General features: G+C 58.8%; 1 protein-coding gene across 1 annotated transcript in view; it reads right to left on the reverse strand.

Moving 5' to 3' along the window:
- Positions 1-2,861: 2,861 nt before the first annotated feature.
- Positions 2,862-27,966, reverse strand: part of ASS1 (argininosuccinate synthase 1) — a gene marked incomplete at both ends in the record, with an annotated part of 35,515 nt that continues 10,410 nt past the window's right edge. Inside the window, 9 exons of the mRNA XM_084237612.1 lie at positions 2,862-2,907; positions 3,951-4,016; positions 7,469-7,625; positions 11,240-11,371; positions 18,746-18,810; positions 19,310-19,391; positions 21,858-21,948; positions 26,681-26,711; positions 27,246-27,316. Of these exons, the coding sequence (XP_084093738.1) occupies positions 2,862-2,907; positions 3,951-4,016; positions 7,469-7,625; positions 11,240-11,371; positions 18,746-18,810; positions 19,310-19,391; positions 21,858-21,948; positions 26,681-26,711; positions 27,246-27,316 (741 nt within the window). The remainder of the gene's footprint in view (positions 2,908-3,950; positions 4,017-7,468; positions 7,626-11,239; positions 11,372-18,745; positions 18,811-19,309; positions 19,392-21,857; positions 21,949-26,680; positions 26,712-27,245; positions 27,317-27,966) is intronic.

Genomic DNA, 27,966 nt, shown 5'->3' on the forward strand with positions numbered 1-27,966 from the left:
GTCCCTACTCGCCACGTTTTTGCCATATTTTATAGGTGATCCTAGACTGTGCGATAAAACAAGAAAAGCAAATATAAAAAAATTGGAAAGGAAGAAGTAAAACTGCCTTATTCATAGATTATATGCTTGTGCATGTAGAAAACCCAAAGAAATCAACAAAAAAACACAAGAACTAATAAGTGAATTCAGCAAGTTTACGAATAAAGATCATCAAATTGAATTTCTATGTACCTGCTATAAACAATTAGAAAATGAAATTAAAAAAAAACAATTCCATTTAAGTCAAATAGAAACCATATGCTTTGGAACAAATTTAACATGAGATGTGTGAGATCTATGCTTTGAAAACTATAAAACATTGTAGAGGGAAATCAAATACAACCTAAAGAAATGGTGAGATATATACCATGTTCATGGATTGAAAACTTGATGTTATGATGGGCAATTCTAAAATTAAAGACTTAATGCAATCCCAATCAAACATCCCAGCAGGCTTCTGGGGAAGAAAGTGATGAGGTATTTTAAAAATGTAATGGAAAGGTAAAGGATCCCAAATGACCAAACAATCTTGAGAAAGAATAAGGCTAGAGAATTCATGCTGCCTAATTCAAGACTTTCTCTATAGCTAAACTATAATCAAGTCAGAGAATGTGTGGGCATATAGATCAATGGGGCAGGATAGAGTTCGGAAATAGGCTCATACTCATTTGATCAATTGATTTTCAATGAAGATGCTAAAGTAATTTAATAGGGAAAAGATAGAGGTGTTAACAAATGATGCTGAAACAGCTAGACATCAATATAAAAATGAACTTTAACCCTTAATCACAACCCACACAAAAAACAAACTCAAAAATGGATCAAGGGTCTAATTGTAAGTGCTAATAAAATGATTTCCAAGAAACAAAAAAGCTAAATGAACTGATGCCAAAAGACCTGTGCTACAAGAAGTGAGATGGGGAGAGGCTTTACCACGTGCAAACAGGATGATGAATGCCCCAGATGGCAGCACATGGGTGATCATCAAACACATTTTCTTATTTTAATCTTTTAAAAATAATATTTGATTCCCTAAAGTCAAAGTAACAGCAATGTTTTACGGGGGTTTTGTAGAAATAATGTGTATGGCAGCCAAAGCACAAAGGGAAATGTTCTAAGTTTATGCAGTTGTGAGATTCTTATACATGCAAAATGAACCGAAGGTAGACCGAGGTAAGCTAAAGAGATATATACACCCCAGAGAAACCACTAAAAGCCAAAAAAAAAAAAGGAAAAAAAAAAGTGTCACTACTAAACAGACACTCAAACCCAACAAAAGGCAGGACAATAACTTAGGATGTGGAAAAAGTAACAAACGGGAAGTTCAAGTTTAGAGGGTCTTAATGGAATGTTATGTCCTTGTTGAAAGTGAGTTTTTATTGATGTGCGGAACTGCTAAAATTTTAAAAGCAGATGTATAACAGCTACTTTAAAAAGAGTTTAATCTAGATAACGCTGCAAAAATACTTATAAGCATAGAAAAACAAAACTGAGAAGAAATATACTATATATAGGCAGTATTCGTAAGCAGGTGCTTGTTATTTCTAGAGGATTTGTCCTTTATAGTAAGATGCAGCGAGCGCCGCAGCCAAAGACATCAACACAAACACCCCTGGGCTGAGTGAAGTCAAGAGTTTGGTTCTGGCTTGTCACTTGAGACCTTTGGCAAATCAATTTCCCTGCATCTCAGGTGCCCACTCTGCAAAATGGAGATAAAAGCACCCACCTGGTAGTATTACTTAAGTGGTAAGTTGTTATGAGATCACTGGGGTATCACAGAGAATCCAGGTCAATAAGTGTTAGCTCCAAGCGCCTACCTGGACGGGGCTGGGCTTCTCACCTCTCTCTCACTGCCTTGCTTCCTTCCACCCCTGTCCCCCCAGCACAGGACACCCAGCCTCGCTGCCTGTCCTGGTCACTGGCCAGGTGCTCTTCCTAAGAGTGGCATTCTGATTGGCCCAGGTGAGGCAGTCATGGTCCAATCAGATGTGATCAAGGGGGCGGGGCCAAGGGACAAGCAGGTGGAGGAACTGTAGCTGGAACTTGCAGGCTGGAGGATGCCCCCCTAAATGCCCACTGCATCCTGTATCTCTTGTTTGCTTTGTTCCACTCATGCTTCTCATTCAGTTTCTTCCTCCTTTAAAAATTAGGCTACTTTTGGCTGTTCAAGCTGCTCAGCTGTGGTGGGGACGCCTCCTGAGGTCCTTCATGGCTGTCATTCTCAGGGCTCCCCGTGGCAGGACAAACTCCCAAGTATGTCACCCACACACTCCCTGCCTTCCCTGGCATGAGCCACTGGGCACGCCTGGAGGCAAAATCCCAGGCTGCTGGGCTTGGGTCTGACCCAGGAGGGCACTCTGGATTCCTTTTTTTTTTTTTGCTTGAGGAGGGAGGGGTGGATGTTTCCAGATAAACAGGTTGTCTGGCAAAAGGTGGCCTTCAGGAGCACTTAAATCAGACAACACAAAGGTTGGTCTAAGAAAAGCATGATTGACCACGCACGCACACACACACGCGCGCGCGCACACACACACACACACACTCATCTTACCCTTCTCTGCAGAAATGAAGAAACAAAAAACTAATGTATCTTTTTTTAATTGTCATTTTACAGCTCCCCATTGTAGCTGCCCCCAACCTTCCCTTGGCTGACCGCTTTTGCAGGCTACAGGGGATCAGGGAACAAAGCTGGGGTCTGGCACCCCCACTACGCTGCCAGCCGGGAGAACAAGTCACAATTACAAATGATCACAACAATTAGCGCCGGTACTTGGGAGACGGGCGAAGTGAGGAGGCCCAGCTCCTCCTCATTGTCAGCCGGTCTATTTGGCGGTGACCTTGTTCTGGACGCGATGATATTCCTTCAGCCTGTAAAACAGAGTCAAAACAAAGAAAAATGTAAATTAACAATAACAACATGTACTCAGTTCAATTAATTCAGGCGGAACCGGGGTGGCGAGGGCAGCTGTTTGTTAAGATGTGTGTGAAGTTGTCTTTTTTTCTCCCTCTCTTTCCCTCTGCTACCCCGGCGCCTCCTGCCCTCCCAATCAGGAGAATGTAATTAATTTATCTTAGGAGGAAAGCATTGCTTGTCATTGTTGAAGACAAAGCGCTTAACTGGCAATGGGAGAATGAAGAGGCCATTATGAAAACCCGGTGTGTTCGGAGCCATTTAAAAGGGTTTATAGAGTCATAAAAACAAGCAGAGGACGGAGGAGGCAGGAGGTGGTGGGGAGCGCGCCTGGGCGGTCAGGCTGGCTCCAGAGGCTCGCCCAGGCCTGGCTGGGGACCCGAGGCCGAGCCTGGGAGAGATGGAGGTTCTGTGTCCAGGGCATGAGGAGTCGGGGATGAGAGGACAGACAGGCCTTCCCAGCTGGGTGATGGCAGGCAAGGTGCTTAACCACTCCGGGCCTCTCTCTGGAGTTGCAAGTTTATGAATGAAGCAAGAGAAAGGAGCAGAGTCCCTGGAAATGGCTCAGGCTGGGGCAGCTGCTGCCAATGCCCAACGCCTTCGCCCCGTGCCCATGCCCAGTCACTTCTCTCCCCGCAGAGAGGGTCTGGGCTGTGTGTACCCTGATTTCCAGAGTCACGTGGAGATGAGCAGGGCCTGGATTTGAGCCCAGGGTGGAGTGATCTCAGATGACACGTGTGACCCCACTGGAGACGCCTGTGGCCAGGGTGGTCTCTAGCTCGACCTGCAGCTCAGGGACAGTAATGGGTGGGCCAGGTGACCCGCCCAGCTCCTTCCTGGCCCTCAGCACCTCCCTTCTAACCTGCCCAGGAAAGGGCTCCTCCCCGCCCTGGGGAGGGTGGGAGTGGGTGTCGGGGCGGGGGAGGGAGGGCTGGGGCCTGTCTAGTGCTAGGTAGTGGACAGAGCACGCAGGCCCCGTCTGGGCGTCAGAGCTTCTTACCTGAGGGAGTTGATGTTGATGAAGCCGGTGGCGTCGATTGGCTCGTAGTCGCCCTGTACGTTCATGCTGTGGAGAGAGCACAGAAGCCTGTCAGCGTCTCCCAGCCCTGCCACCTGCATCCCCACCCAAGGTGCCTCGGCAGGAACAGCTCCAGCTCCAGACCCCACACATTGCCCTGGTCCAAACAATCCCTGCACTCTGGCTTTGCATTCTGTTTCTGTCCAATGCGGGCGCCTGGTCTGGGCCAGGCACTGTGCCAGGATGGGGCAGCAGGAAGCCCCATCCCTGCTACACAATGGGCAACCCCCAGGCGGGTCCTGGCTCAGCCAGTGCCAGCCTGGTGAGAGCCTCCCAGGCACCCAGCACCACTCTTTACTGAGTACACGCTGGGAGACCGCTTGGCCGGAAGGCGGTGCCCAGGAGTGTCCAGGAGGAGCTGCTGAGTGCCTGGCCTGAAGGCTCCAGAGCGGAGGGTATACACAAAAGCAAGCCTGCACCCTCCAGCTCTCAGGGCAGAGAGGCCTGGCATTCAGGGCCAGACCATCCTCCTTGTCACTTAAACCTTGAGACAATTAAACCATCCTCAAGTCAGGGTGCTCGCCCCAGCCAGCTGCTCAGGGGAAGTGCCTGCTGGGCCACCGCCGACTCGGGCAGGTTCTCCCCGTCCAGCCAGGCCTTCCAGAGCCAGCTTCTTTGGGGTTGTTCTCACCCAAGTGCCCTCGAAGCCCTTCCCAGCCCCAGACGGGCAAGTCCAGGCCCGAGTGCGCACCTTGGCTGCCCCCAGCAGAGGGCAGGGGCCAAGATTCCTGCTCTTGGACAGAAGACGCCCTGCGTGGGGATCTAGGCGTTGAGGCCGGTGCCTGGGAGAGCACACAGCTGGCACCTGGCATGCCGTGAGCGCTATTTGTAGCGTCATTTCTTATTCAGGTACTTATTAAGCACCTGCTGCATGCCAGATGCTGGGGAGGCAAGAACAGCACTTGAGAGGGGGGGCAGGCGCAAAGCAGCCGTCACCCTCCACCAATCGTGACTATGCTGAGCCGTTGGAGTTCTGGACACTGCGGCCTCAGATCTGACTCCACAAGGCCACTCTTGGGGCCTCTGTTTCTCACGGGCCCCTGTCCGGGTCCTGCCCTGAATCAACCCCTTGTCTTGTGTCTGGAGAACTCCAGCCCGGGGACAAGCCGTCTCAAGGTTCAAGTGACAAGGCGGCAGCCTGTCCCCTCAGGAGCCTCCTCCAGAGAGGTGAGGCTGGAGAGGGGAGGGCAGAGCCCCCGAGGCTGTGCCTCTGACTGGCTCTTTGTGGCCTGAAAAGACTTTTTAGAACAACCAATGGGGTGTCTGGGCCCCACCCTGTGACTTGGTCAGGACTCTGCCCCCCTGTCCATGCCCTCCCTGTGACCTTCGTGGCGCCGGGAAGCTGGCACGGGGGGCTCCCACGCTCCCACCCTCCCTCTGCTCCACTCTGCTGGGCCTCCGAGGCAGGCGGCTGAAGCCACCAGAAGCCGGACAGCGGGGGTCAGAAGGCCCCGCAGAGCTGCCCGCGGCTCCGCATGGGGTGGTGGGCGGACCCAACAGGCTTAACATGACGCCCTCCACATACCACCTGAACCTCAGACGAGGCTCGACCGTCCGGCTGACCCCTGTCCCAAGGCCCGGCCCGGGGGAGGGCCCGTGCTCAGCCCTCCCCATGCGCTCGGGCCCTCCCTGCAGCCCGCACACTCCAAACCAGCCCCCACGGCCCTCCCGGAGCCCCAGCAGCCCCTGCAAAGGGAGGCCCACGTGCAGGGCCACGCTGTCCCACGAGGCTGCCGAGGAGGCCCCGGAGGTGTTTCGCCGGGACCCAAAAACCTCTTTTGAAACCGTGGCCGGGGTGGGGGGAGGAGGTGGAAAAGAGTTTACAATGATTTTTTTTTACCTCCCCTGACGGTCTACAGAAAACCTCTGTGCTTTTATTTTTGTTCATTCGAGTGGCTCTGACCTGCTCTATAATTACGTTACTTTCTACCTACTGTGCCGCGGCATTTCCAGTTCTGCTACCTCTCGCGGCTTCCTCGCTGGGCCCTGTGAGGCTGTCACTCACGGGCTTTCAAGCCAGCGATGTAGAAATCAAAAAGAAAAGGGAAATGGTCGGAGACACAGTGAGAATAAATGCTCCTGCTTTTCTCTCTTTTTTTCTCCTTTCCCTTTTTACTTTATTCATTTAATCTCCCCGAGTGAGGCTGTAAGGCTTAATGAAGGGTTGGACAGATTATTAGAGGCTGCTGATTTGGAGGGGGAGGGAAGAAAGAGCCAGAAAGAGAAAGAGAGAAGATAATTTGACATTTACCCCGACTGATCTAAACTGATTCGGTTATATTTATGGCTTATAAAGTGTTTAGAAAGATTGAAGGAGGGTGCGGGGGGGGGAGCTCAACGTGGCGGGGAGAAGGGAAAGAGAAAAATAATATTGACTGCCAAACAGAGCTCGCACTTTAATTCCAACCGGCCTGTGGGAGGGAAGCGCCGGCCTCATCCCGGCTCCGCCAGGCCTGACTCTGGACTTGGTGGGGCTGTCTGTGCCCCGGGGGGCTGCCCCCACCTCTCGGGTGGCCAGGGGACCTCCAAAAAGGGGTGTCATCCTCCGTGAAGGCCACTTTCTCCTTCACGAGGCCAAGGCCTGTGGAGCACTGTGGGGCACCTGCTGGGCTTGACCTTTGACCCAGCTCCCCAGGGCGCTCCTGCCTCTCCCAGCAGGAGGCCTGCTCAGCACCCTCGCCTGACCTTTCTCTCCTCCAGGGCAGCTCTCTGCCATGTCTTCCACGCGCCCTTCCCCTCCCTGCTAGCCCCAGACGGCCAGCAGCGACCAGACAGTGCCGTCCACCTCAGAAAACTCATCCTCAGGAAGCCCAAGTCCCCACGCTAGATCCTTCCTGGCGCACACTCCCTCGCCTCAGTGACGGCCCCGCTGCTCATGCCAGAACAAATCAAGCAAAACCCGGTGATCTGGACTCTTCTGTCTCCCTGCACATCCAAGCCCCTTCGAGTCCTTCCCCAAATGTTTGTCAAACCCGTCTGCTTCTCTCCAGGCCCAGAACCCAGCGACCTGGTCCAGGCGCCAGCGTGTCCCAGGGCCTGCGTTTCCACCCTCACCAGCCCCCTCCAAAGCACCCTCCGGGGCAGCCAGAGGAACACGGATCGGGTCCTTTGCTGCCCTTTCAGGTCTGGCTCCAGGACTCGCCCCTGCTATTTTTGACACGCCTGGAATGTTCTGGGCTCTTCGAAAGCTCAGAAGCCGTGTGCATGGCACAAGCCTCTGGAAATGCTCCCGGGCCCATCCCACTGGGCACCTCCTTTCAGGCTTCCCTGCACCCGCGACTGCGCCCCGCAGCGTCCCGTCTTGCCCAGCAGCCGGGCCGCCTTTCCCGATTCGACATCCGGGCGACGGTGGCGCCAGCGTGTCTTTACGGAGAGGCCAGTCCGAAGGGACAGCGGACGTGAGGGCCCGTGCCTGGCCGGGGCAGGCTGGGGGCACCTACCTCACCAGCTCCTCGTTGTAGAGGGACAGCGGGGACTCCCGGCCGAGGATGTACACCTGGCCCTTGAAGACGGACACCTGCACTTTCCCTTCCACGCGCTCCTGGGACTTGGCGATGCACTGGCGGACAAATTCGCACTCGGGGCTGTGCCAGAAGCCTGCGGGAGGAGAGGAGCGCGCGGATGAGGACCCCCGAGCCCCAGGCCAGGCGTGGCAGGCGGAGGTGCAGGCAGACATGTGCAGGAGCTGGCCTGCTGCCCGCGGGGAGCTCAGGCTGTGAGGAGCCGACACCGGGCGGGAGGCGGCCCCCACTCCGGGCTCGCACGGTCCAGGGCCCAGCACGGGCCGCCTGGTGCTGGCTTGCGGGTCGGGAAGGCCAAATGTGTGGCCTTCTCTCTGGGCCTCGGTTTCCCCATCTGTTGAGTGGGGATGACCTGGGGTTCCCCTCGGGGCCTGGGCTCAGGGTGTCTGGCTGAGAGGACCCCCCCTCCGGGTCCCCTTGGAAACCAGGGCACCATCCTTGACGTGCTGCTCGTATTTTACACATTAACCTCAGGCCCTGTGCTGAGTTTTCACCCTGATGAGCTCTTTGACCCTAAAGCGCCCTGGGAGAAAAGCCCCAGCCTCTCCGCCTCTGGGTGGGGTAGTGAGGGGCAGGGAGGTGGTCATCCCACGGCCTCGCTGGCCACGGCTGGAAGGGCTCTGCTTCCTTCTACAATCTGGGCGCTTTCCTGCCAGGGCTGGGTCACCCCCTCGCCCAGGCCAGCCCAGGCCCCGAGGCAGGAAAGGCTTGTACTGGCCGGCCGGCCCCTCGCAAGGCGCTCAGACCTGTAGTCTCTGCTGAGGGGCCAGCAGGTGGGCGCTGGCCAGGCTGGGGGAGGGGCAGCGCGGGGGTAGGGTTTCTCTGAAACAGAGCTGGGAAGGTGAGCCCACCTGGGCAGCTGGGGGGCCAGATGGTGCGCGATCTCCTGCCCCGATAAAGGGCCGGGTCAGCCCTGGGTCTTCGCCTATTGTTAGAGACCCAGGCCCCCAGGGGCACCTGCGGAGGCCCTCCGTGGGAAAGGGGAGCGGGCCTGCCCAGAGGGGTCCCGTGGCTGGCGGAGGCGGGGGAGGACTGGCCAGGTTGGTCCTCGCTCCGGCAGCCGCTACTGCACGTGGCAGCTGGGGGCCTCTGTGTGCCTTAGCTTCCTCCTCTGCACAGCTGTCCAGAGGGGACCCAGAGCGGGTGAGGAAAGAGGGGTGAGTAAGGTGACCCCCCCGAGCACTTGCTGTCCCAGAGCCTGCGCAGTCACAGAACCCAGAGCCTGCTGAGCCTGAGCGCCCCTGCTTCAGCGGATCCCCAGCGAGGGGACAGATGCCCCGCCCCACCCTGCGTCCAGGGCCAGGCAGCTTCCTGACTAAGTTGGGGTAATTACACCATTAGGTCCCCAGGCTGCAAGACAGGCAGGCGATGGAGCCAGAGATAGGGGCACAGAGACCCCGCAGGAGCACCTGGCCTGGCTGTATCTCTGGATCTCCTGCATCCACCGTGGGGGGGATCTTCGGCTCAGATTTCTTTCCCAGCAGACCTAACCTGGGGCAGGGGACAGTGAACCTGGCCTGATGCTTGGGGGAGACCCCGCACATCCTAGCCTGTGGATGCACTGGGGCTGGGGCCTAGGGCCGGCCCAGGGTCCAACTCTGCACAGCCACCCTCTTCACATTATCCCCCTTTTACTGCTGAAGAAACTGAGGGCACAGGCAAGGAGGTGAGCCACGCCTGTAAATGAGCTGCTTCCCTGGGCCCCTTCGTGCCACGCCTGACCTTGACAAATACTCTCGCACTAGGAAACAGGAGTTACTATCTTCACGCTTCAGATGAGAAACCAAGGCTCAGGAGCTCAAGAACTGGCTCAACTCCTGGGTTGTGGCATTTGTGTCTCCCTATGGAGAGAAAAGGCATCGGTAGCCCCTCCGAGCTGTTGGGGGCACAGGCTGGCCCCGAGGCTGACCTTGACATCTCTGGGGCCTGGGCATTAGGGGCTGGGGAAGGTAGCTCCATGGGAGAAGCCCCCACGCCCCTGCTTCTTCCCCTTCTCACCCCGAGGTTCTGCTCCTCGTAAACCTGCAGACCACTAACTCTTGGGGCTCCAAGAACTCTGGTTATTGGCTGATGTCGCTTCTTCCCCCATTGTTCCCAGCAGCCACATGCCCTTCCCAGGGACAGACAGGTGTTCAAATACCACTGTCTTCTGCCAGTGCTCTTGCTCGGTGGGCTCATGGCTGAAGCGTGGTGTGGGTTAGAGTAGGAGCGCCCAGATGTGGGGGCTGTGGGGAGGGTGAGCACCTGCCCCAGGCAGACCCTCCCCCAGGGGGTCCCTAGCAGCTCCCCATTGAACAGCTGCGGCTCACCCTGCCCTCCGCAGCCAGGTGCTGAGCTGGGCACTGGTGGGTACTACCTGATCTGAACTGCCAAAGGGGCGGAAACCAAGGCCCAGGCAGGCGAGACTCTTGTCCTCCGTTTTAGGACTGATGAGCGAGGCTTTAAGCCCAGGAAGCCAGCGCCAGAAGTCAAGTTCTTGGCCTCTCCAGCAGATCCCAGGTGCTGGAGGGGTGGCGGGGAAAGAGGGTGATCCAGGGTAGGACGGCACCCGCAGGGGAGTCTGCGGGCCTAGAGTCTGCACACCAGAGTCCCTGGGCTCAGCCCTACTTAGCCGCCCGCCCAGCCCTCCGGATGCCAAGACGGGTCACAGGGGCAGCAGGTTCACAAGGAAATGAAACCTCAGCGAGGAGGAGGGGACAAGGCGAGGGGCGTGGGGGCTTCTCCCAGGTCGCTGCTATTGTTATTATTAACTTTCTCCATGCCCCTGATCACCAGGCCCCAGAGGCCAGCCTCAGGGGCAGCCTGCACCCCAGCAGCCCAGAGGGCTATCTGACGTCTCTCACGCTGGGGAGAAGTGCTGTGATCGGACAGTCCAGTCCCTTCACTCTGCTGCAGCCGCAGAGTTGCTGTGCCCAAGACCAGGGCACCAAAGCTTGATTTCCTATCATTTTCATGTTACAAGATGGTACTGTTGAAAAAAAAAAAAAATCCCCCAACCACTTAAAAATGTGAAAGCTGCTCTTAGGTCCTGGACTGAAAGAAGAGATGAGGGGCCAGATGTGGGGGTCCTCTGTTTACAACATGAGGGATGGATTTGGAGTTGGGGCCTGGGTTCCGATGCTGCGGCCACAGGTAAGCTCACCTGTGAAACGGGCCCCACCCACGCCAGGTGCTAATGTCTCCTCCCGTCACACCTTGCGCGCTGGGCCTGCAGCCGCCGCTGGTGTCCGTGGAGGACCAGCCCATGCAGCACCCAGCCTGGGCCCAGGGTCTAGGTCAAGGGCCTCTTTCCCCTTTTTGGGGCCATTCATTGATAGCTCCAGGTTCTGCCTGGGGACAAACCCACTTCTGGTTGTGAGACTCTCCAAGCTCCCTCTGCTCTGAGCCTCAGTTTCCTCATCTGTCAGAGTTGCTGAGGGCAGGAAAGTTGGGCGGATGCCTTGGGGTGGTGCATGTCCCCCTGCAGGGGCTGGAGTCACACAGACTATGGGTGGGGGAGGCTGCCAACACCGGTGCGGGGGGAGCAGGCTGTGTCTCCCTATACACCCCATAAACTGGGGGATCCCAGCATCCCCTCCCCTCTCCCTCGTCTGTTCTTTCTGGGCTCCCTCCAACCTGCACCCCTCAGCGCCCGAGGAGGATGGCGGTGGCTGGGGTGGCCGTGGGGGGGCAGCTTTGGGGTCTACGCACCCGTGTACACCAGCTCGGCGAATTTCAGACCCAGGCCCTGTTTGATTTTGCGCACTTCCCGATCCATGGTGAAGGCCTCGATGTCTAAATGAGCGTGGTAAAGGATCGTCCCTGCTGGGGTCTCGTAGATACCTAGCCATTTTTCCAGGCAGGGGGAAAAGGAGAAAAAAGAGAGAAACGCATGAAACCCAAACTGTCAGCAAATGACAAAAAAAAAAAAAAAAATAATGACTCGTCTGACAGGAGACAAGCCGGTCGGACCCATTCACTCCCAGCTTGCTGCAAAATGCATCTGTCATTATGTTCATGCTGGGGCCACGACAGTCCACTCTGCGGCTTGTGGAGAAAATGTCTCGATGCCCCCCTTTGAAGAGGCCCTCAGACGTTGGAAAATGACAGGGTTTCGGAGCCGCTCCCCCTCCTTCCCAATGCATGCCCACCGGCCCGCGGCTGAAAACCTGTAATTAAACCGACGACGACGACGGTGGAGCCCAGGCCCCCAAATATCCCTTCCTCCTTCCACCAGGAGCCGGGAGGGGTGTCTGTGCACACACACGCACACGTGTACATGCGAGCACACGCGCGCCTGTGGCGCCGAGAGCTGCGGGCACCTGTGCCGACCCTACCATACAGATGGGGAAACTGAGCCCCAAGGACTCGGGGCTCGCCAGACACGGAGCTTGGAAGTGGCCCCGAGCCCTTGGACACTCAGCAGAGCTCTCTGGTGCTGGGGGTCAGCCGGCCACACGGCCCCCACTTAGTGGGGGGAAGATGGTCTTGAGACGTCCCCTCGCCGCCCCTCAAGCCCAGTTCCTCCATTTGCAATGTGATGCTTGGAACAGACATGCCGTAGTCGCTGGGGGATGCCTGGTCCCAAGCTCAGCCTGGTCCTGGGAGGAAGGGAGCACCGTGTAGACTTGGGGCTACCCAGGCACCACCAGGCAGGACCACCCTGTGCACAGGGCCTGATCCCCTCCCCCCAGCAGTGCGGCTCGAGAATCAGTCCGGGTGAGCACTGAGCTGACCCTGTCGTGATGGAGGGGTTCCCCCCTGAGACTGCCCCCTAGTCTGCCCTCACCCCCAGGCTCCTTTCTTCCCACCACATAGACCTCGGGTGAGGTCTGGAAATCCCGGCCCCTCCAGGCACGGGGATCAGAAATGTGCGAACTCACTATCCAAACCCGTGGCAGCCTTGGGCCATAGCCCAGCACACAGAACAGACAGCCAAGCCCATCGTGGGGCCTGGCGGCCCCTCACGAGCCCCCCGCCCCACCAAGTGGCTTTTCAAGGCCTGTCTGGTCCTCACACGAGCAGACAGGAGACTGAGGTACCAGGAGGGATGTGACGCCCAAGGCCAGCGCCACTAGCAGCCGGGCCTCTGCTCCAGGCAGTCTCTCAGGGCTTCTGGCAAAGGGACAAATTCTCCTCAGAGCAGGAAGGGAACATGCAAGTGGGAAGAAGAGTGGGGCTTTCGCTGTGACTCCCAGGGGTTCCCCACAACCCCATCGCCCGCAAAGCCCTGATATCCTGGTCTGGGGGATGGGGGCATTCACTTCAAAGCCCCACCCAGACACCAGGCACTGCCAAAATGCTTACAGGGCACTGAGCCAGAGCCTGTAGGCTGCCGGCGGGGGCCCGACTCTCCTGTTCTGCATTCCGCCGTGACTCTTTGGGGCGGGGATGGCTCCTCAAGCAGGAAAATACCAAGATCCCCAAGTTTAGGCAGGAGGCCCTAACCTTAACTCTCTGGGGAGTCCTCAGACCCTGCCCACCGTCACCCCTGTAAACCAGTCCAAACGGGAGCCCTCATGCTTTCCTAAAGGGGTCTCAGAACCAGCAGGAGGAAGGGGATGATGGCGGGGAGATGGCTGGCTGGGGGGGAGGCAGGGCTGCCAGGGAAGGGAGGTGACGGGGAAAGCCCATGACAGGGGCCAGAACTCAGCACCAGGGACACCGGGGGGGGCACAGACAAGGGGCTCCAGATGACCCCAGGGTCACGGAGAAAGACAGCTCCGCAGTCTGTTTACAAAGACGTGCACGGAACATTCAGACAGATCTGCCCCCAGAATGGCAGAAGCAATGGCAGCGATAAAGAGGCAACTTTTCCACTCCCCTGAAACGTGCTCACCCAGGTTAGTTTCCCACCAGCCACTTAGAGCAACACACTGGCCAGGCCGAGCCACAGGCCGGCCCAGCGGGCAGCACCGGAACTTATCGGGTGGGAATCAGCCCTGCTCATAATTCGTCTGCCACATTTTGGGAAAACTCAGAAACATACAAAACCAGTTCTTGTATTAAGAGACATTCACAGGGGGCCTCCCCTGTGGCGCAGCGGTTGAGCGCTGGGTTGCGAAGCTGCCTGCAGCCTCTGCAGCGCCGGTTCAATCCCCGGCTGCTCCCCGGCCTCCGGAGGAGGGTCCCACATGGCGCGCAGACCTCTCCTGCCACCCGCTGCTCCCCTCAGCAGTGTACTTCGGTCCTTCTGCCTGCTCTGCTCCCCGCTCTGGCTCTGGTGAATTCTCTCACCCTCCTGCGCTTCTGACTGTACCCAGTGCTTGTATAAATAAATAAATAAATAAATAAAATCTTTTTTTTTTTTTTTTAAAAAAAAGAGACATTCAGAGGGCCTCCCTGGTGGCATGAGGGGTTAAGCACAGCACTACGAAGCTGTCCGCAGCCTCTGCAGCATGAGTTCGATCCCCGGCCAGAGAACTGACCCATGTGGCACAGCAGACCTCTCCTGTCCGCCCGCTGCTCCCCTCAGCAGTGTATTTCAGTCAGTCTGCCTATTCTGCTCCCACTTTGTCTCTGGTGAATCCTCTTACCTGCCTCCCTGCACCTCTGGCCTGTACCCCAGTTCTTGTACTCATAAATAAATCTTAAAAAAAAAGAGAGAGAGAGACATTCACAGCAGCGCCATGCTGGTGGGTCAGCACCAGGAGCCCAGTTTCAGTTCATGGAGACCTGGAACATTTTGCTTTCCTGTTCTCAGCTGGGCCAGCAGCAGGGCACAAGCTGAAGGGCCATGCCAAGGGACCAGAGATCCCATGTGACTTACACCTTTACAGAGAGTGCCCAGCTCAGCTTTGCTGTGTGGCCTTGGCCCATCTCTGCACCCTCTCTGAGCCCCAGGGACAGAAAAGAGGAAGGTTGCAGGCTCTGGCTACTTTTCCTTCTAACTTCCACTGAGACATGCCTGAAAGGGAAATCCTCGCGCCCCGCCCCCAGAGACCTTACCGATGGTTTTATTTTGAGAACACTATAACCACCTCCAAAGCACGGCTGCCACCAGAGCCGGAGCTCGGGACGCGAGCAGAATGTGACCGGCCGCCTCTTCCTGAGCCTCAGAACCAGCCTCTCGGCTGCAAAGCAGCTGCAGGGAGAGTCGCATGAGGCTGGGAGAAAACATCGCAGCCATAAACACAAGGAACAATTAATATTCCTGCTCCTTTTCTTGGAAGGTGTTAAAGTTAATTGTGACTGATCAAAAAGCCTGTTTTCAGGTTGCTGTTGTGTTTGTGCGAGTGTGTGTGTGTGAGTGTGTGTGTGTGCACGTGCGCATTGCAAAGAGCCCCCCTCTCCTCTCCATGGGGGTCAGGGTAGGGGGTACAGATGAGTTCTGTGTGTTTCTTCTGCAAAAAAAAACCCGACTTTAAAAAAACTGGTGACAGAAACCTGATGCTAAAAGACTGGATTTGGGGCTTTTGACAGTCGGCATACAAACCACTGCGCAAAAAAGGAGGAAGTGACAGCTGAGGCTCCGAGTCGCCGGGGATGAGACAACAGACACCTTCAGAGTGACACGCACAGCGGCTCCAAGTGTCTATTTTCATCTCCCCGTGTTTACAGGGAAAAGACAGAGGTGTCAGCAGTTCTCCCCGGAGCAGCTTCAATCACACCATAATTACTGCCAAGCGGGGTGGGGGAGCAGGGCGAGGAACTGGGGGTGGCCGCATGGGGCGAGTGGACCGAGGAGGAAGAGGTGGGCACCAAAACAGCTGTGGCCTCTTAAATTCCTCCTCCTCTGTTCCAGGGCTGCCTGTAGTCGCTCCGAGTGACCCGGCAGAACTGTTCGATCCGCCCAGCAGCCGGGGTCCGGCGTGGGCTGGGGGTCAGGGCTCCCGAGCCTTGGGGAAAGCAGTATCCAGAGGGCAGGTGTGGTTGGGCCAGAGAATGGAGGTGGGCTGGAGCCCCAGGACTCCCCTCGTGGGTACCAGGGCCAAGGGTGGAGGCGGTTGCCATGGTGACAGGGAGGCGCATCCGGGTGGGGCTTCAGCCATCCTCTATGCTTCGGGGGCCTTATAGGCCCCACCCTGTGGATCACCCCAGGGCTCTGGGGTGCAATTCGCCCTTGCTTCACCGGCCTCCCTCCACTCTGTCTGGAATGTTCCCTCTGAGCAGCAGCTCTGAAAGGCCCAGACAGTGATGGGGAGGGGGGTGAGTCCTGCGCCTTCTCAGGCAGGAAGTGGAGGCACAGGAGGGGACGGGAAGATGGCCAGGGTGGAGGGCAGGGCAGGGCCGACTAAGACGGAAGTGGAGTGAGGAGGAGGTGGAGGGAGGCGAGAGGGAAGGAAGCAGGGAGTCGCCAGAGAAGGGGCAAGTGGAGGAGGAGGGGTGGAGCAGCAGAGGTGAGACCCCGGGGCAGGGCTGGGAGGAGAGGAGCAGGCCGGCTGGAGGAGGAGGGAGGCCGAGGAGGACCCTCTTGCTGGCTCTTTCCCTGCTTCCCTCCTGCCTGCCTCACCGCCCCCCCTCTCCTCCCCACTGATTTCATTTACTTCACTTAATTAGCCCCCCTCCGGAGTTAAAAAGATAATGTGATAATGACGATGTCAACAGCCACAATACAGCGAAAGCTACTCCATCTGCAGCTTCCCCAGCCCCTGCCCCCTGACCCACGGCCCCTGGAGCTGCTGCCAGGCCGCCCCGGGCCCAGGGCACCAGCACTGCCCAACTCCCTGCCCCGCCCCCCCTGCCCGCCCAAAAAATAAAAACAAACCCTTAACGAATTCCACTTACGAGCTTTGTAAAATCAATATAAATGACATTTTCCCCGACACACGACACGGAGTACGGACAATAGCTCTTCCCTCAATATAAATGACAATTAACAGCTTCTCCCATTACCATGACTTAATCAAAACCTTGTCAAAGGGGGACTTTACAACGCCCTGATTCACTGCTCCCGCTCTCTCTCAAAATGAATTATTTGGACTGGGGGAAATAAAACAACATATCACCCTACAACGACAAAGAAACTTTCTTCTCTCATCTTGCCCCAACCCAAGTAAGAAAATCATCTCCAATGGGACATGACAAGTTCACCTAGTCTGGCGCCACCTGGGACAACTGGAGTCTCAGAAAGGGAGGGCAGCTTGCCCAAGGCCACACAGCAAATTCTTGGAGTCAGAATCCTGATCGTCTTTCCCCAAGACCAAACACTCTCAGGACTAAATTCTAACTCTGGGGGTACGCGCAGGGCCTGGGCAGAGTGTAGTCTGCTCCAGGACACTCTGCCTGGGCAGGTGACACGTCAAGGGAGTCAGAACGGATTGTTTAGCTCGTGGCTCTGACCTTCAATGGTGTGACCCCCGGGTCTGGGAAGGAGCGGCAGGTCTACCACCCAGCACAGCACCCCTGCCTGGGTCAACAGCTCTCTGCTGCACCTGCCAACACATCCCAGAGATGAAGTCAAGCCTCAGGGAGGCTAAGTTGCTTTCTCAAAGGAAATAGTCCCAAGATGGCGGTCCAAGTCTGCGCCAAAGTCTTTTTTGACCGTTGACCCAGCTCTTCAGTGTGCCTCTCCCAGGTCTCCAGGGGCTCAGTGCTCATCACACCCAACCTACCACCTGGGGCGCCTCCTACCTTCTTTACCACTTCCCAGGCAATGTCTCTCCACATTCTACCAAGTTGAAGCCTGTTTTCTTGCTGCCTCCTCCAAGCTGTCTTCCCAGATAGCCCCGTTCAGGACGAGTTTGCTTGGCTCTCCCCACTAGCCATCGCCATTTCACAGAGTGACCCCAGGCCAGTCCTTATCTTTCCAATAAGGGAAGGCAATTCATTAGCACCAAGTGCCAATCCTGATTCATTGGTAGTGACTGTCTGCAGCCCTGAGACATACCCGTGATCAATTAGTGATGCCTGCACAGAGTTCAGGCTCTCAGTGTCTCTGGGTCAGTTCTGGTCCTGCCACTGTTCCCCCCCTACCCGCCCTGTGACTTCCAGCCTTGGTTTCCCCTCCTATGGAAGGAGGGTGCAGGCCTCCGGGTCCCCAAGGTCCTTCCCAGGTCTGCCTTGGAGGATTTACATTGTGCTGCCTCCAAGGGCAGACAGACAAAGGGACATTTAATCAATGTTAATAAAGGTAAGAGACAAAAATAAGTGAGGATAAAAGGGAGCAGCTAATTAGCAATATTGTTCTCACAAGGCCTTCCTGAGAGAGTTTCAATTAGCTTGTTTCTCTTGGATAATGGTTTCACAAAGAGGAAAGAACCGGAGGAAAGAAGCCCTACCCCCCACACCTTTCAAGATAGATCCAAACAGGTCAGAGCAGGAATGACGCCACCCTTCCCCCACACATCACACTTGGGGAAACCGAGGCACAGAGCGGCTACGTTCCAGGTCATCGGGACAGAACCCAGCGTCCTGCCTCTTGACCGGCATCCTCTCAAACGACTGACCCCTGGCCGTCCGCTCTCTGGGCATTAGCACCGTAGCCCCCAAGTCCCGAAGCACAAGGCTACAGCTGCTCCCCGGCCTGCTTTGATTCGACTGTGCCATCTTTAGGTTGACCCAGAAAGCGACCGGAATGCCTTCTAAAATGGGGAACCCCGACACCACCACAAGGCCTAAAATCTTCAGGTGCCCGATTCAGGGGCACTACCTGCTGTCTCGGAGCTCCTGAAGAGCACAGCCTCCTGGTCACAGAGCGGCCGCACGAAGGGGACATGGGGGAGGGCGTGGTCAGGGTGACACGGAACCGACACAGGGAACCCAGGCTCTTGTCACCACCAGGAGACAGAGGCACCTGCTCAGGGACCAGCCTCTCCTCTCGCACCCATGCGGCCCAGCCTAGGCCCCACAGCCACGCCATGCCAATCTGTGCCCCGTGCCACACCTGACCTGGGGCAGACACACAGCGCCCACGCCAGGCAGGATGCCCGCCCAGCCCACCGGCCCTCCTCCTCAATGCAGGCTTAATGACCACGAAATCAGCCCTGCATGGTCTGCCTCCGGACCCGGCTGACCCGCCCAGGGTGCAGGGGCCCTGACCTCCAGGTCTGGCCCTGCCCTCTCCTCTCCCCCGAGCGCTTCCTGGACCCCCACGCCTCCCGTTCTCAGGACCACTGCTCCATAGTGCCCTTGGGAGTCGGTGGCAAAGGGTCCCTTATCCTCCTGAGCAGGAGGGGCACTGTATCCGGCAGGATGCAAGGACTAGCCGAGAGTCACCCACGAAGCAGCGACACTGGAGTGGGGGGGCACGCCCCCAAGGCTGGGGAGCAGACTCACCTCGGGACTTCATCCCAATGAAGCGGTTCTCCACGATGTCGATGCGACCCACGCCATGCTTGCCCCTGTGGGGAGGACGGTCACTTAGAGTGAGGGTAACCACGGGCTTGAAGCCGAATCTGCCCCCACTGGGCTCTCAGCGGCAGGCCGTGCCCACCCGGAGCCACGCACAGGGATCGAGACACAGAGGACATCCGAGCCAGGTCAGCTGGTTCCGTGTCTCAGCAGGGAAACTGAGGCCCAGAGAGGGAAGGGATGGCCTGGGTCATGGTGACTTCAACTTGCCACTTTCGCCGGCCTGGCCCTGGGCCTGGCGGGGCGCTGGCCCTCCCCACTGCTCATCTTCCCTGCCATGCTGGTCTCAGACCCCTCCAAGGCCTTGCAAGCCCGACTCGACGGTCCCCAGGGCAGTAGCCCCTGGAGCTGTGACCTGCCAGGGCCGAGGGCCACCAGCCTCTCCCCAAAGTCAGGGGCTGAGCCAATATTGCCTGTGGGACCCAGGCCAGAGCCTGCCCTGGAGGGTGACCCCCTTAGGGGCAGAAGTGGGGGGGTGCGGACACTCACGCGACTTCATTCAGGTACATGAAGAGCTCCAGGGACGTGCGGTGGGTGGTGCCATCCTTGTTGGTCACCTTCACGGGGACCCCTAGGGCGGGAGGAGAGGGCGGTGGGCCCGAGCCGAGCGAGACGCCTGTGCCGGCCTCCCCCTCCCCGTCCCTCCCGCAGCAACGCCTTAAATGGATGTGACAGATATGGAGTCCAAGTGACTCCGTGAAAGGTTGAGGCCTGCTCAGGGGAGAGAAGGGGCGAGGAAGCCCCCCAGAATGAAAGGGAAAATGCAATAAAAACGCTCTCCCCCACCCTCCCCATTCTCTTTGCCCCTTTTGCATTTAGGGGCTGTGAAATTGGAACCAGGCCCTGAACTAATTGAATTTCACGCTCCACCATTGTCTTATGCCCGGAGCGCCTTCTGTCCCACCAGCTACCCAGGGGCCGCCTGGCCGAGGTGCGGCTGAGCTCACACACACGCACGCACACGCACACACACACACACACTCACACACGCACGCACGCAGGCACGCACACAGCCCCGCCACGGCTGTCAGGCCGGCCCCGCGTCCTGGCCCCGCACCCGGCCTGGCACGCCGCCGTCGGGCTGATGGGCGTGAAACGGGGCCGGGAGTGGCCGGCGAGGCGGCGGAGGCACCCGTGAATCCTGAGCGGCGGGGTCTGGGGTGGCAGGAGGGCAGGAGGGAGGAGACGTGGCTGCTGGGGCCGGGAAGGGCCCAGTCAAGGGGGGTGGCGGGAGGGGGGCGGTGGGTGGGTTCGGGGTTGACTCTGAATAGCAAGGGGCACTTTCTCGAGCGGTGTGAAATGAGCAATAAATGTATTAGGGGCTAACAAGAGAGCTGTAACAGTGACAAAGAAAAGCTGTTCAAAGTTGGCGACTAATCCCCCACCCATCTGCCCGGCTCATTACCATGTAGCCGGCGATCGGGTGCCAATCAGGCCTCAATAGCGGCTTTATTAGCCAGGCGCCGCTCGGAGGGCTGCGCTCACGGCGCTGTCAGCCTGGCCATTCTTAACCCCCATTTCCAGGGGGTTTATAACTTGGTTGTAAATTGCTATTAAATGTAAGTCTGTCCAATAATGAACCTTAAGCCCCCCTCGCCACCCCCCGCCTGTCCCCACTCCCTTTCTCTCCCTCCCGGTCCTATTATGGCCGTGCTGGGGCCGTGGGGGGGCCTGGCCCAGAGAGGGCTGACATTGTTGGTGCTGCTGCCGGAGAAAGCCGTAGCCTTTAAAATAGTTAATAATTAGATTAAAACTTCAAATAAATTAACTAGTGGGTGAATGGGAGTGGATGGGACAGTTCCTCCCGTCTGTTTTTTTCCAGACAGCCCCGGATCATTAAAATGGATCAGTTCCCTCGCCGGCTCAGCCCATGCCAGGGGCTGCGCTGTCCCTGGAGCCCGTGTCCAGGACCCTCCGCTGCCTCCGACCGGCACCGCTCCCCGGGAGCTGCTGGGGGGGGTTGGGTCTGCGCCCCCCATCTTTTGAGAGATGTGCCCAGGACCAGGCACTTAGTGCTGAGCTAGCTTTAGGAGCCTCAGATCAAGGGCCCTTTAAAGGTCGCCAAGTGGTGTGAAACTCAAGGGTTTCAACAGATGAGGGGCGCAGTGGAGAGGCCCAGGCTGTTGGGGCAGACCCGGGAGAGCTGGCCCAAGAGCCGCAGCCCTTCCTGCTCTGCACGAGTGCCCGCACCAACGCCATCCTTCCTGCGGCCCCTGTTGGCGTCTGGTGGGCCTGAGGGACCCCGGGGGCGGGAGTGGACGCCAAGGTCCTTGCCTGCTCTCGGTCCCCTCTCAGCCCCTCAGCACCCCACCCTCCAGGAAACTCCGATTTCTGCAGCCTCATGGAAAGGTTCCCTCTTGGGTATCTTGGGCCCTCACGCTGAGCCTGCCCTCCTGGTACAGACATGCCTGGCCTTGCCCTCCACCCTCCAGGGCAGGCTGGCGGCTGGGCACTCAGGCCAGGCCAGCAAACACTTGATAGTAGCAAAGACGAGGCGGTCAGGGCACCCACCCGCCGCCACACCACCCGCAAGAGAGGCAGCAGCCCTGGACCCGGGTGGAGATGGGGGTGGAATACTGAGCAGCCGACTGAAGACCCAGTGAGGTGTGGGCCTGTGGGGTCCCGGCCCTCTGAGGCCAGCTCTCTCTCGGGCTGCTGGTGCCAGAGCCCAGTGCCAGATGGCTGCTTCCCACGCAGACCTCCTGTGCTCCAAAATGCCGCCCGTGGGTGCTCTCTGATGCCGTTTATAGATGAGGAAACTGAGGCTCAGGAAGTCCCCAAAGTCCCAAAGCTGTGGACAGGCCCAGGGCCGGGAGGCTCTCCCTCAGAACCTGGTGTTTATGAACTGGGGGCCGGCCGGCCCGGGTGCCACCCAAGCCCAGGGGCTTCCATGGACGGCGCCATGGGCCAGGGCGACTGGGAACCCCAGAAGCTATTGCCTACAGGCTGGCCATCAGAAATGCAGCTGGAAGCGGCTGCCCAGGCTCCCAGGCGGGGTCCCGAGAGTTCCCCCGAGTCCCAACAGGTGGGCACCTACCTTTCTTGAACTCAATCTCCAGGATGTCAGGGCTGTTGGGGGCTTTGGCTGGGTCCTGGGTCTTTGTGTAGAGACCTGGAGGAGCTTGGTTCTGACAAGAAAGAGGAAGAGTTTGGAGGATGGGGTGCTAGGCCAGCCCCTAGTCCCCTGTACCCCACCCCCTGCAGAGGTCTGCCCCCTCTCTCTGGGACCAGGGGGATGCAGGCCCTTGGCGCCAGCTGGCACCGTCCAGCGGGCCTCCCCACCCCCAGCCCCGCACCAGCCCTGCTTGCCAGGGGCCTGGGAAACAAAAGACTCAAGAAAATCAGACAATTTTTCCCCTCAACTTGATCTCATCTTTTTCTTCGACGCCCCCACAGCTGGAGGTAGAATAGCAGGAGAGGAACAAGTCAGGCAGGAAAAGTGCGACTTCAGAGGAGCGAGGCGGCACCTTCCGCGGGCTTCCCCGGCGCGGGCGCACACGCTCTCGCAGGCGCCGGGAATTGGGGTTTATTCTGCACTGACCGCAAAGCTAATGACTACGCGTGACCCCAGCAGGTGCTCCTGCGAGCCAAGCCGTCCCCGGGGTCCCCGAGGTTAATACTCAGCCGGAGGAAAGAGAAGAGCAAAGCAAAAACCCATTTGAAAACGCACCCACCTTTATGTATATTTTTTCTGGGGCGTGTTGGAAAATGGGCCTCGCGTCTGGATGCGGCGGTGGTGGAGGCCCCCGGCGGCTCTCCAAACCCCTCCCGCCTCCTGGGCCGAGGCTCCCTGGGCTGCCTGGGGGCCCGGCCATGCCAGGACCTGGGCCTCTTAGGCCTCGCTCTTCCAGCCCTTCCTGTGGGCACCCCGGCCCCACCGTTGGGGTCCGCCTGCTGACAATCCCATGCCATGCAGTCCCTTAGATCCTCACCTTCAAAACCCTGCCAGCATTCACCTGTCACGCTGCCTTCTCCGCAGCCCCGTCTGGACAGAAGGTCAAGCACGGTTACCCCATTGAGGACATGAGGAAAGAGGCTGAGGGGGAGGGCTGGGTTCCGCACGGCCTGGACCGCCTGGCACAGGGTGGGGGACCCATGGGCCCATCCACAACTCTGTGTTGGGTTTAGAGGTGAAAAGTACTGTCGAAGCCAGGACCCACAGACCTGTGGGGCCTTGGGGCAAGCGGTTTTGCCTTCTGGAGCCTCAGTTTCCTCATCTGTAAAATGGGGTCAGTGGTACATGCCCTTGACCGTTGTACAATTTAAGGGTCTGGAGGTTTTTACGTATCTCATGGGGCATGAGGCAGGTGCAAGCTGCCACCTGCTCTTCCCTGGGGACAGACCTCTGCTGGCCCCCAGGGAAGCCCCTCCAGAGCCATGCGGGCATCACCTGCGGTCACTTTGCCTGTCGTCTCTACTTTAGGGGGAGCAGCAGCCCTGAAAACCTGCACCCCAAGAAATCCCTCAGTGCTGGCTCTTTCTAGTCATGCTTCTGGGTGCAGAAGGGGCCCGTGATGCCCTTGCACCCTGCAGTGCGGCCAGCTGCAGCCCCTCTCCATTTCCACTTGTGGGGCAGGAACAAAGACACTGACCCGGGGATGTGGTGGGCCTGGCAGGTCCCAGCCTGATGCCTCCAGGGACCAGGTGGAAGACCGAGGCAGAAGAAGCAGATTGTTCAAATCATACTGCCCATCCCCACCAGGGTGGCAGCCGGCCCAGGGGCGCTGGACTCCCTGTCTAGTGCTCTTTCCATCACCCCGTGCTGCTTCCCAGCTGCCTCAGTAGCCTGAGGGATGAGCAACTGCATGAGGGAGTGGCCAGAGGCGGCCACTGGGCTGGGCTGGGGGTGGGGGGTCACCACAGGGGCTGGCTTCAGAGAAACACCTGGCTGCCCGTACCCCACAGGCCCTGGCAACACGGAACCTCCTGGGCAGAGGCTCCAGGGCCATCCCCAGCCAAAGGCAAAGTGCGCCAGGACTTGGGAACTCTGCTGGGCTCCTGGGTCTCTTTTTACCGCCCAGGTAAGAAGCACTAGGCCTGCCCTCCACCTGAGCCTCCTCCCAGCTCCACCTGCCCGGCGCCCCACGCTGGCCACTCTCCCGACACCGCTCAAGAGCTCCGCACGCGGGGTGGACACAGTCGGGAGGAGAGCGGAGGTGGGAGACCCGCGGGCCAGTGTCCCACACGCCACCCCACCGTGGCCGTCAGAGGCAGCTGGAGACGCTTCCGTCACCCTGACAGCACCGATTAAATAAAATAACTAAATAGAAATAAAATGACATTTGCTTTGCATTCCGAGGTGGCTGGGCGCCTGCCTCCTCTTTACTCTCCCTCCTAAAAGCCCAGTTCAAATGACAAATAGTTTGTTGCCGAGTATCAATACCGCCTATTTATCCATCCCAGCGGGAGGGCTCACTTCCAATGTCACGCGGGGAGGGGGCGCGGGGGAGGGAGGAGAGAGAGGGACGAAAAAGAGGGCGGGGTGGGGGTGGCGGGAGAGTTGGAAAGAAAGCACGAAACAGGGCCAAGAAGGAGAAATTGGAAGCAAATGGCCCATGAACTAAACCATGATGTAGAGGCATGATCGATGCCGCAAATGGTTTATTCATCCATCAGATATGGCGGCCGGGACTGAATGAACTCTTTCACCGGGGGCCGTATGAAGTTAAAGCAAGTAAATTTCTATCTTTCTTCGCATTAGCTGCCTCATTGCCCTTCAATCAGCCCTCACGGAGGCAGAAAATGGCTCCGCCATCTGCCTGCAAACCCTCCTTTCGGCAGGTCTCGGGGCTTTTTTTGGAGAGGGGGAGGGGGCACGGGGTCCCTTAAGCTGTCTCCCCAGTTCCCCTAGGGGCCCGCGCTGCGGGGTGGTGTCCCCAGCATAGCGGTGGCACCCTGGGCCTCCCTGGGCCGCGCTGGCGCTGCAGCCTCAGAGGACAACTTCCCCCTGGGCGGGCCAGAGATGCAAGGGAGGGTCCCGGAGTGCAGCCTAGGCCCCCTCAGCGGGCAGGCTGGGAAAGCAGGGCCAGAGTGGCCAGACCTGGGGTCCCTCTGCCTGGCCCCACACTTACTGAGAATGATGTCTCCCTGGACTCACGCAGCCTGGCGTTTCCTGTTTGATGTCAGGGGCCCTCCCTTCCTCCCCAGGAATCTTATGTGACCTGAGGGACCCCCTCAGGTCCCCTTATGTGACCCTCCCGCAACCCCTGCCAGGACACGGGCCAAACCCTTCTGACGCCCCAGGAGGTGCTATGGTTTCCCACTGTTTGCGTGAAGCACTGGAGGCTCAGAGAGGTTAGGTAACTTGCCCCAGGTTGCACAGCAATAGGAAAGAGAGTCACGATTTAGAACCAGGTTTCCCCTCTCTGGGGCTAGCTGTCTGGCCTTGACAGGGTGCCACAACCCTGCCGCAGACACTCCTTGCATAGCCAAGGAGCCCAAGAGGGCAGGGGGCCTGCCCTGTCACACGGTGGTCTGCACGCCTTCCCGCAGAGGGGCGATTTCCCCTCTGCCCCCCAGTCCTGTGTACACGCCAGCTGCTGGAGAAGGGGAGAGGGTGGTTTCCCAGGAGGTGGGGTCTAGAGGCTGGGAGGACACCCCACCTGGAAGCCACTCTGCAGGGCTCAGAGTCCCCGCCCCCCAGGCGCTGAGTGACTGGCTAATTAGGGGTGGTTGGCCTGAGTGCCAGGGGCCAGCGGAGCATGAACTGGAAGAACCTGTGGGCAGCAGGCAGCAGCCCCGCGGGGCCATCAGCCCCCAGGGGGCCAGGGAGCCATGCTCTTGAGCGATGCGGTTGGGGAGGGGGCAGTGGGAGATCCACAGAGGCCAGAGGGTCGGCTCCTGAGATGGGGCGGCCCAGGCACCAGCCCTGCTCTCCCGCTGAGCAGCTGGCACCCTGGGATGACTCAGTTCTCAGGGCCTTGGTTTCCTCACCCGAAAATTAAGATGTGCACAGCTAGAGACCAAGGAAAGTCGGCCAGGAAGAGGCTGATCAGTCTGGCCCCCCAAACTAGCACAAGTCATTGTCTTCCACCAAGAGGCCCGGGTCCTTTGGGGCGCCATCCCTGGGCTCCCGACGGGCCTCCAGCTCTTCCCACTGTCCCCCAAACCACCCGGGCATCCTCTCCTCCATCTGGATCCCCCAGGCCCAGCTGTCTGAGTGCCCCCACCCCAGCACACTTCTTCCCAAATGTCAGACAGCAGCCCACCCCACCCCCAAACCAGCCGCTGGGGTATGGGCTGAGCCAGGGAATGAGACACATTCCCTCAGGGACAAAGAGATTTTTCTCTTCCCAGGATAGAGTTCGCCCTGCCTCCCCCACTCCACGGTGGGCAGCGGGACAGACAAAGGGAAACCCCCCGGGACAGAAACCCTAAACTTGGAGCAGGACAGAGGGCCAACCTGCGAGGCTGCAAACCGGGGATGAGGGCGCTGCCTTGGGCGTGGAGCGTGAACCCAGACAAATGGGTCCTGGGCTCCGGCCTGGGCCACCACCCCCGTGTCGGAGGCCTGGGAGCCGGTGGGCACAGGCGGGTCCTCCCACAAGTGTCTCATCTGCCTAATTGCTTCTTTATTGTCGGCACCCACACTCCCCCGCCCCCAAACATCTCCGTCCCCTATTCATCCCGACAGCAATTAGAAAAAGAGGGCCAGGGAAGCGGGGGAGGGGGGTGGCTCTCAAAAAGCAGCACGCAGTGGCAGGCAGAGGGGCCCGTGGGGCGGGTGGGGAGCACAGGCGGGGCTGGCCCCAGCCCCGGGCCGGCCCCCCGTGAAATCTCAAATTAGTCTACAAACACCTCGGCGGGTCCTGGTGCGGAGCAGCAGCGGCCGCCCAGGCGGGTGGAGGAAGTGGGGCTTACCTTGGGGTTCTCCAGGATCCCCGCCTCGTAGCTGCAGGGAGGAGGGCAAACAGGGGTCAGTAGGGGGGACCCAGATTCGCCCTGCACCTCCCACCCCCCAACACGGGTCCAGTCTGCCCTTTCCTCTCTGCAAGGCAACTGCGGCCAACCCCCGCACCCCCCGGAACATTCTGGATCCACCAGAGTCAGCCGTGGGAGCTGCAGGTTGCAAGAGAGAGCTGGGGCCAACCCCCAGTCTGCCAGGGCACAGCCCGGGGCTCCACGGCCGGCCGGGGCCCCTCCGTCCACGCCGTTCCCTCCGCTTTGCAGCCCCCCACGCCCTGGGCCCTGCCTGGCTCCTCCTCATCCTCAAGGTGTTCCTCTCAAATGTGACCTCCACAGAGAAGCCCTCTCCGATACCCCAGCCGAGACTGGGTGCCCACCATGGCCCCCACCCCTGGCACCCAGCAGCTCTTGAACGAGACTGAAGTCACTGGGTGGGAGGTGGCCTGGCCCCTCGGCTCGGGGCGGGGACCAGGGTGTCAGCCCCCACGCAGCCGGGGGTCGGCAGGCGGCGGCCTCTTACCTGATGTGCATCAGGTTCTCATCCATGCTCCACGGGCTCTTGGGGGTGACCGGGATGGGGATTCCGTGTTGCTGCAGGTGAAGGTGACACGGGCAGGTGTGAGGCAGCTGAGACAGAGCTGGGCCACCGGCAGACAGCCCCAAGCTCCACCCTGCCTGGGGGGGGACCTGGACCACCCTGGCCTCCTCCCCTCTCCTGGGCCACCTGGGCCCCACTACCGGGACCTTGTGTCCCAGTGACTGAAGTTGGCCTTGGAGTTTCCTTCCAGAAGACTCTCTGAGCCCACACTTTGAGTGTGCCTGGCACTGGGCTAAGGGTCCCCCAGCACCACTGGCTGGCCCCACCTCAACCTGATGAGCTGGGCTGCAGCAGACTCAACCAAGACACCCCACCCACGTGGGTGCCCGGTGTTGGCCTGGGCAGGAGAGACACCCACGAGCAGGTCCAGCTCACAGCCTGGCTGACCAGCCATGGGGGCACAGTCTGGGAGCCGCCTTTCTCCCCCTGCTGGGCACAGCTGCCACACATATCACTCTGTAACCCCCAAAGGGCAGAGCCCAGGCTGACTCCATCTTCTTCGGTGGTTCTGGTTGGAGTCTGCTTTGGAATGACCCGCTCCATTGCTCAGGGCGGGTATCTGCCCACACACAGAGCCAGCGCCCGAGGGACTGTGGGTGCCCCTTGGGGGGCCCACCTTACCAGCTGCCTTCGCAGCCTCTCG

Source organism: Talpa europaea (assembly GCF_964194135.1).
Source record: "Talpa europaea genome assembly, chromosome: 7".
Taxonomy (NCBI): Eukaryota; Metazoa; Chordata; class Mammalia; order Eulipotyphla; family Talpidae; genus Talpa; species Talpa europaea.